The sequence below is a fragment of the Leptonychotes weddellii genome, chromosome 1 (genome assembly GCF_054177405.1).
Source record: "Leptonychotes weddellii isolate Sample4059 chromosome 1, ASM5417740v2, whole genome shotgun sequence".
In the NCBI taxonomy this organism is placed as follows: domain Eukaryota; kingdom Metazoa; phylum Chordata; class Mammalia; order Carnivora; family Phocidae; genus Leptonychotes; species Leptonychotes weddellii.
Genome location: NC_138369.1, coordinates 6,344,707 through 6,353,552, shown reverse-complemented (window position 1 = coordinate 6,353,552; position 8,846 = coordinate 6,344,707). Strand labels below are relative to the sequence as shown.

At 56.4% G+C, this 8,846-nt stretch overlaps 1 protein-coding gene and 2 long non-coding RNA genes across 4 annotated transcripts in view; 2 read left to right on the top strand and 1 right to left on the bottom strand.

Moving 5' to 3' along the window:
- The window catches only part of LOC115943535 (uncharacterized), a 17,961-nt gene extending 13,503 nt beyond the window's left edge, over positions 1–4,458 (bottom strand). Inside the window, exons 1-2 of the long non-coding RNA XR_004078103.2 lie at positions 4,181–4,458; positions 2,896–2,979 (exon numbers count right to left, since the gene is read on the bottom strand). This is a non-coding gene — a long non-coding RNA (uncharacterized LOC115943535). The remainder of the gene's footprint in view (positions 1–2,895; positions 2,980–4,180) is intronic.
- Positions 1–8,846, top strand: part of LOC145720257 (uncharacterized) — a 108,645-nt gene that overhangs the window by 84,683 nt on the left and 15,116 nt on the right. The window lies entirely within an intron of this gene.
- S1PR5 (sphingosine-1-phosphate receptor 5) lies at positions 4,648–8,198 on the top strand. Its single transcript, XM_006741056.2, has 2 exons — positions 4,648–4,681; positions 6,064–8,198. The coding sequence occupies exon 2, from the start codon at positions 6,082–6,084 to the stop codon at positions 7,276–7,278; it is 1,197 nt and encodes a 398-aa protein (XP_006741119.1). The 5' UTR covers positions 4,648–4,681; positions 6,064–6,081; the 3' UTR covers positions 7,279–8,198.

The following is an 8,846-nucleotide window of genomic DNA, read 5'->3' as shown; positions in this document are numbered from 1 at the left end:
GCCAGGCACCTCACAAGAGATCAAAATGATTAATAAATATTTAGGAGTAGAAACTTTGAGGCTATGCAAATGTCCTGTTTCTCCTTAAAGTTTTATCCATTAAATTTCTCATCCATCAGTGGATTCTGCCTGCAGCAGTCATTACTGTGGTATTCTTATGGCTAGTTTCTATTTTCATCGTTCATTCTACTTTTTTTTTTTTAAGATTTTATTTATTTATTTGAGAGAGAGAGAATGAGAGAGAGAGAACACATGAGAGGGGATAGGGTCAGAGGACAAAGCAGACTCCTTGCCGAGCAGGGAGCCCGATGCGGGACTCGATCCCGGGACTCCAGGATCATGACCTGAGCCGAAGGCAGTCGCTTAACCAACTGAGCCACCCAGGCGCCCCTCTACATTTATTTTTTTTTTTAAGATTTTATTTGTCTATTTGAGAGAGAGAGCATGCGTGGGCAGAACGGGGGAGGAGCAGAGGGAGAGGGAGAGGGAGACTCTCCAGCAGATTCTGAGCTGAGTATGGAGCCCCATGCGAGGCTTGATCTCATGGACCCTGAGATCACCACCTGAGCCAAAACCAAGAGCCAGACACTTAACCGACTGAGCCACCCTGGCGCCCCTCATTCCACATTTATTAATTGAAAGTCTCCAGTCAGGGAGATTTGACCCTTCTCCTCCATTTTTAAATGGATTTAATCATGTATTTTTAATCAGTATGGACTTGTGGACATTTATTTCATCGTTTGGGTTATAATCCAATACTACGCTTATTCACTTTATTCTCAGATTGATCCAGCTTTGGCCAAGAGAAGTTCTTTCAGGTTGGCTCCTGTGTCCTTTCAGCTTGTTTTAAGGACTTTCTGGGAAAGTGTCCAGGCTTGGTATTTTCTCTGCCCTAGCCCTAGAATCAGCCATTTCTCCAGCCCTGGGTCCCTGCATTGGAAAATGGTATTTAAAGACCAAGACCCAGGGGCTGAGTGTACTCATTTTTTTTCTAGAGTATCAATGCTTCTGAACCTTCAGCAGATAGCACTAGGGAATATGTGTGTGTTTACTAAGCCATGTATACACACATTTATATTTATTTTCATATCTGTCTTTTAAAAAAAAGATTTTATTTATTTATTTGTCAGAGAGAGAGAGAGAGAGCACGCACAAGCAGGGGGAGCAGCAGAAGGAGAGGGAGAGGGAGAAGGAGGTTCCCCACTGAGCAGGGAACCCGATGTGGAACTCGATTCCAGGACCCTGGGATCATGACCTGAGCCAAAGGCAGATCCTTAACCGACTGAGCCACCCAGGCGCCCCTTATATCTATTAAAATAAAACATGTCATACTGCTAACCACAGTCCAGCACCACATTGTTGTTGTTGTTTTTTTAAGATTTTATTTTTAAGTAATGTCGACACCCAACGTGGGGCTCAAACCTACCACCCTGAGATTAAGAGTTGGTACGCTCTACCGCTCCACCGCCTAAGCCAGCTGGGCACCCCCACCTTGCTTATTTGCAACTTCCCTCTGCAACAGCGTGAAACCCTGGCCGTGAGGATCTACCATATGTACTTATTTGTTCAACACTAGCATATAAATAGTCCCAGAGCTATTAATCTGTACCCCTTCGAGCAACAAATTTACCAACAAAAAAGTACAGTGTTTCTGGCCAGGTCAGAGGGTTGTTTGAATGGGAAGACTCTGAGCTAAGCAAACAGGCCTGGGGTTGTGGGCCACACTTGGCCCTTGGGCCTCCAGTTTGAGATCCCCCAAACTGTGACTGCTCTGGTCTCTGGCCAGGGGGAAAGTTGTCAGTTTGCACCTCCCTGCCAGCCGCATTCATGCCTCAGAATTGGTCTGAAGGGGGTGGAGAGGGCAGAATGGAACCCCTCCCCCCGCCACTGTGGTCCTCCAGCCCTCTAGGTGGGTGGGGGTCTGAGGGGACCATGTTAGGCATTTTGTCCTCTTGCAGGCACTGACTCTGCTGTGAGACTGGGTGCAGACCAGGGCGGGGCAGCCCCTGTGTGAGGGCCCTGGGAGCAGAACCTGCTTGGTGGGTGTGCCGGCCCAGGCATGCATCAGGTGAGCTGTGCTTCCCCAAGGAAGAGACCAGGCTTGACTTGGGGGGGGGGGTGCAGGGTGGGAGGGAATGGGTTGGGGCTGGTGGTGCTTGAGGCCCATGGGGCCTGAGCTGAGTCCTCTCCTAATTCCTCCTCAGGGATACGGTGGTGACCAATAGTACCCAACATTTACTGAGCTCTCACTGTTCGTCCTGCCTCTGGTTTTGTTTTGTTTTTTTTTCCTCGTTCTGGTTCTGTTCTGATACCTTTCATCCTCAACAATATCCCTCAGAATGGACACTGTTATTAACTCCATTTTACAGATGAGGCCACTGAGGCTCAGAGAGGGCATCATTTGCCCATGGTCCTAGACTACAAAGTAGCTGAGCCTGGCGACAGACTCTGAACCCTTAAATTTAGATGACATTGGGGCAGAGGAACAGACAGGGTCTCTGCCTTCCTGGATCTGGGGGTCTGGGGCACAGACACACAATAGGCCACATGAATAAATAAATAATCAAGGTAATTTCAGATGGTGCCAGATGCCATGTGGGATTGGGGAGGAGGGAGAGAGATCAAGGAAGGCTTCTCTGAGGAGGTGACCAGCTGGGAAGGGTTGGGGGAAGGGTGTTCTGGGCAGACCTATCCCCAAGTGCAAAAGTCCTGGAAGCGTGTGAGGAATTGGGAGGAGGCCAGCGGGGATGGAGGGCAGTGGATGGCTGGAGGCAGGGATAGCAAAGAAGTAAGTAAGGAGACACCAAGCAGAGCCATGGGGATGGTGGTGAGGACTTTGGCAGTTACTTTGAGTCACCTAGGGAGCCATGGGAGAATTTACAGCAGGAGAGGTACCTGATCTGAGTATTAAGAACTGTGGCCACAGGTGTGGAATGGTGGATACGGGCGGAAGAACAGAGATGTCCAGGCTCCTGACATCTGCTGGAGAAATCAGGGTCCCAGTCTACAGAAAAGAGGCACTAGGAGGTGGGGGGTGGGTGGCGATTGGAGGGCCCTGGACAGCATAGAGCCCAGGGAGGTGTGAAGAGGCCATCTTCCCAAGAGGGGTGTGGCTTCCCTTTTGCAGAAGGGGGTCATTTATCCAGCATCTGGGTGGCCCCACTGCATTTGGGGAATCTTCAGGGCTCATCCCTGCTGGCTTGGAAGGCAAGGTTGTGGAGCACCACCACCCAAGCGTTCCGCATCCCCCCACTCCAGCCCCACTGCACTGCCCTGCCTGTGTCTTTGGTCGGAGCAGGCAGGAACCGTTCTGTCTCCCCAAGGAACAGCGGGGGTAGAAGCCTCAGGGATCCCCAAAGGGCTACATAAGGATATGATCAGGCCTGGGTGCCCCTCATGATCCCTCACCTGGGGGCAGCCCCCAATCCTCCCCTCATGGCCCCTGGGACACCCTCATGTCACCCACGGCTGAGTCAAAAGGCACCATCGCGGTGAAGGTCGCAGCCACCAGGCCCAGCCCCCCTTCCTGGCTGGAGCCTCTGGTCTGACGGTGGGGGAACTGCGCCTGGCCAGGAAACTCCTGGGAACTGGGAGTGGGGGTGTGGGGCCAGCTGGGACTGGCCCGTTGGAGGAGCGGAGGCCTGGGAGAGGCGTGGGAGAGCGACATAGACAAAGACACAGCCAACCACTGAGAGAGACACAAGAGAGACAGGGAGAGAGACAGACCCGGAGAGACCCGATGAAAGAGATACACACACAGAAAGCGAGGGTACACTCATTCATTCATTCACTCACTGGGCAGATAACTTATTGGGCCTGGGCTGTGTCCCGGCAGTGCCCACGACAGACGCAAACCCTTGCCTCCGTGGGGGCTGACCGTCTGGTGGGGACATAGCCCAGAAATATGTTAAATGAGTAAATCACATCGTTGGGAGCAATAAGGGTAGCAGAGACGGGGTGGGGGGAGCCAGGAGGGCATATGAGCCCGATCTCCCTCATCTGGGGAGGAGGTTCCCACCAGAATCCTACTTTCACCTGCGCCTCCCCAACTCCCTCTAAGCCCGGCGTAGGAGCGGGGAAAATGGAGAGGGGCCTGCGCCCCGGAGCCACCTGGACATAACTGCTTGGGGTGAGGGGACTGAGGCTATCGCCCGCCGCCCGGCTGAAGACCCCTCCTAACCTGCGCTGCCGGGGGGTCCGTCGCCCACGGGGCGTTCTTGGAGTGCAGCCCGGAGGCTCAGCTGGAAGGTAGGCGGGAAGTGGGCAGCAACCAGTGTCCAGGCCCCAGAGGACAGACGGGACCCCTCTGCTGGGGGGCGGGAAGAGGCTCAGGCTGCGGCCGCCCCCGCTGCGAACCTCCCCTTCCCCGCTTCTCGGGGTCCTCCCACCGCGACGGAGCCTCCCTAGGAGAGCAGTTCAGGCCCGAAGGGGGGAGCCAAGGGCTCGCCGGTGCCAGTCGCCGACGGGGCGCGTTCCGGTGCCGCGGCGGGTGGCACAGGCTGGCAGCCATGGGCTGGGTGCCCGGGCCCCAAGGGGAGGGGGCGACTGCTGTCGACCGCCAGAGGTCCGCGTTGTGGGCCCTCCCCCTCGCGGGCCAGCTCCAGCCCCGCCCCCCGAGCCGCGTCCGCTCACTCTGCTCGTAGCCGCGCGACTGCCGGGGGCGCACGACCAGGGCGCACGGGTGAGTGCACTGCCCTGGGTCTCCAGGTGCGCGGGGCTCAGCCCGGCCCGCAGGGGGTTGCCCCGACCGCAGCCCCGGTCCCCTTGTTTGGATTTCCCCGGAGGTCTATGGGGGCGGGGGTGGGGAGTTGGGAGGGAAAGCGGCAACTTCCGGGCTGGATGCGGGGAGGGGGGGGCGGGGATCGGGGTAGGGGCGCCTGGACTCCCCCGGCCTCGCCCTCTCCTGGCTACACTGCAAGCTTCGCTCCTCCAGTCCTGTTTCCAGGAAATCCGAGGCGAGGCGGGAGATGCAGAGGCTGTGAGCCTATGCTCGGTGTCCCCATCAGAGCGTCACCCGTGTCTGCATGCATCTGATGTCTCCCTCCCCGCAGCGTGGCTGAGTCCGTGACTCCCTGGGGCTGTGTTTGCGCAAGGTTCCCTGAGTGCAACCGATGCCGCCCGGGATGCATTTGTTCCTGCCCTGGGCAAATAAGTCCGTTTCCCTTCCCAAGCCTCGATTTTCTCATCTATTAAGTGGGACTCGCGCGACTGTGTAACCATTTCTGAGTAGCTGTATTTGTGTTGAAACACGAGAACCTTCCTGTCCGCTTCTTATGCGAGGAACTTTTGAGTCACAGCTTCCAGTCTGTAAACTGGGACTAAGGGGAAGGCTGTCGAGGAGATTAGAGGGTGAAGTCGTGGGCGGGAAGTATTATTACACTCTAATGATACGTGTAGCCCCTCTGCAAAAGCCTGTCTGTGCCTTCTGGATCCTGTCTGTTGCCCTCAGGCTCTGCCTCTGTAAAATGGGGTTTTTGCGGTGGATGAAGGAGTGTGTGCAGCACACAAAGCCCTGCGAGCAGCGTGGGACGGAGGTTGTGAGGTTCTAGGCTCCAGATTGGCTGTGGGCGGAGGTTGTGAAACTGGTCTGTACGACTGGGCTTGACCCTCTCTGTGGCTGAATTTGGGTCCCTGTGTGTCTCTGTCTATGTCGCTCTGCTCAAGTGTGAATACATTTTCTGGTTTCCCTTATGGGTGTGACTGTGTATTTTTGCTGTAATTTGTGACTGGGTGTACATTTCTTGGCGGTGTGTCACTGTATTCGTGTGTGCGTCCCTGTCTGCTTACGATTGAATCTGCCCCTGGACAGCCCTGATGATGTGTGACTTATGCGTGTCCCTTTCCTGGGGGACTCTGTCACCATGTCCCCTCGTGATATTATTTGCGTGTCTTTGGGTCGGCCTGTCTCCATGGCCACCTCCTTTCCATCCCTAACTCCCTTTGGGCCCCGGGGTAAGTGTGGAGTGGCGGGTAGGGGGTGAGGGCCCCTTTCCCAGGGCTCCGAGGCCCCGCCCCACCGTGCCCGCCTCCTCAGGCCTTTTACTACACCTTACCTCTCCGCAGCCCTGGGGCAAGCGGCCCATGGAGCCGAGGCTGCTGCGGCCGGCGCCGGTGAGCGAGGTCATCGTCTTGCATTACAACTACACTGGCAAGCTTCGCGGTGCACGCTACCAGCCCGGCGCGGGGCTGCGTGCCGACGCCGTCGTGTGCCTGGCGGTGTGCGCCCTCATCGTGCTCGAGAACTTGGCCGTGCTGTTCGTGCTTGGGCGCCACCCGCGCTTCCACGCGCCCATGTTCCTGCTCCTGGGCAGCCTGACGCTGTCCGACCTGCTGGCGGGCGCGGCCTACGCCGCCAACATTCTGCTGTCGGGGCCTCTCACGCTGCGCCTGTCGCCCGCGCTCTGGTTCGCCCGTGAAGGTGGCGTCTTCGTGGCGCTCGCCGCGTCCGTGCTGAGCCTCCTGGCCATCGCGCTCGAGCGCCGCCTCACCATGGCCCGCCGAGGACCCGCGCCCGCCGCGCGTCGGGGACGCACGCTGGCAATGGCGGCTGCCGCCTGGGGCGTGTCGCTGCTCCTCGGACTACTGCCGGCGCTCGGCTGGAATTGTCTGGGCCGCCTGGACACCTGCTCCACCGTCCTGCCGCTCTACGCCAAGGCCTACGTGCTCTTCTGCGTGCTCGCCTTCCTCGGCATCCTGGCCGCCATCTGTGCGCTCTACGCGCACATCTACTGCCAGGTGCGTGCCAACGCGCGGCGCCTGCGGGAGCGGCCCGGGGCTGCCGGGGGCGCCTCCAGCCGGGCCCGCCGCACGCCGCGCTCGCTGGCGCTCTTGCGCACGCTCAGCGTGGTGCTCCTGGCCTTCGTGGTGTGTTGGGGCCCCCTCTTCCTGCTGCTCTTGCTCGACGTGGCGTGCCCCGCGCGCGCCTGCCCCGTGCTCTTGCAGGCCGACCCCTTCCTGGGCCTGGCCATGGCCAACTCGCTTCTGAACCCCATCATTTACACGCTCACCAACCGCGACCTGCGCTTCGCTCTCCTGCGCCTGGTCTGCTGCGGCCGCCGCCCCTGCCACAGAGGGCAGGACGCCTCCCAGGCGTCCGGGAGCCCCGCTGGGGCTTCGGGAGGCCTGAACCGCTGGCTGCCCCCCGGCTTGGACGGCAGCTCCAGCCGCTCCGAGCGCTCGTCACCCCAGCGGGACGGGCTGGACACTAGCGGCTCGGCTGGCGGCCCTGGGGCGCCCACAGCCGCCCGGACCCTGGTACCCGCTCCGGCCGCGGACTGACTGACGCCCTTTGGCCTGCCAGTACCCTCCCCGAGAGCTGTTTTGCAGACTTTTTCTTTTTAAATAAGGGAATTTGTAGGAAAAGCAGCTGAAGATGGTGGCGGCAGAAGAGACCAAGGGAAACGCGTTTTATTTATGCTAAGCCCCACAGCAGTAAATGAAACAGACAAAAATCACGGCCCTTGTGGCATTGACATTCTGATGGGGGACACAGGCACTAACAGGGTGAAGACATCACGGATATGATTCCAGCTACAATACAGTGATGCGGTGGTGGTCAGGGGATGCTTCTCTGCAGAAGTGGTGACATACGATGTAAGCTGAGACGTCATTGCCCTGGGAACATTTGAAAGAAGAGCTTGGCAGGGTGAAGGAACAGCAGTGCAAAGGTCCTGAGGCTGGAACATGCCTGTGTTTTCTCGGAAAAGCAAAGATCCCCTTTGCGGCTAAAGCAACAATGGAGGGGGGTGGTGGGAGGAAACAAAGGCAGGAAAATGCTGGGGCAGAGTGGGCAGAGCCTTGTGGGCCCCGTCCAGGACTTTGCTTTTTCTCTGAGTGAAGTGGGAGGCGGAGGACAGACTTGATTTGCTTGAGATGTTCACAGAGGGTGAACATCTGTAAGGGTGAAGGTCAAAGCTAGAACAAGGTGTGCCTGCACTGGCCCAGGAGAGCAAGGATGGGGCCTCAGACTATGTGGATTCTGAATAGATTTTGGAGACAGCAGGTGGGAATTACTGAGGAATTCAGTGTGGGCGTGAGAGAAAGAAATGAATCAAGTTTAGAGGAGAGAATGCCAAAAACACGGCACCCTAAACTAAAATTTGACTGTGAGAGACAGCCAATTCCTATCTGAAAAAGATTTCTTTGAGTGTGGTGTCAGATCCTTCATAAAAAAGTAAAAAATATAATAATTAGAACAATTACAGCTTACTGTGTCTGGCTAGTCATCCGCACGGTGGTAGGCCAGGACACACCTTTTCCTCACCCTTACTGCAACTTTGTAAGGTGGTTTCCTCACCCCAATTTGACAGATGAAGAACCTCCAAGCGGTGAGTACCTTGCCTAGTGTCTGAGCCAGGATACTAACCCAGACTGCCGGGCTCCCAGGACCTAAGAGGCACCGGCCTCGTGTCTGGCTCCTTCGGAGGGGGAGCTATTCCGTGGATAAATGAGCTGACAGGTAAACACCTCTCTCTTAAAAACAACAACAACAAAACAAACAAAAAACTTCTCTCTTTTTTTTATACAACTTTAGCACTGCTTTGCATCTTGCTTTTTCACTTAATAGTATATCTTGGAATTGTTGCACACCCACAGATTTTGTACTGTCTTACTGTCTTAGTTGGCTCAGGCTGCCATAACAAATATCATTACCTGCGCAGTTGAAACAGCAGAAATTTATTTCTCACTGTTCTGGGGGTTGGAAGTCCAAGATGAGCGCACCAGCATTATCTGGTGCTAGTGAGGACTCTCTTCCTGGCTTGCAGATGACTACCTTCCTGCTGTGTCCTCTCATGGTATAGAGAAATCAAGAAGCTCTCTGGTGTCTCTTCTTACAAGGGCTCTAC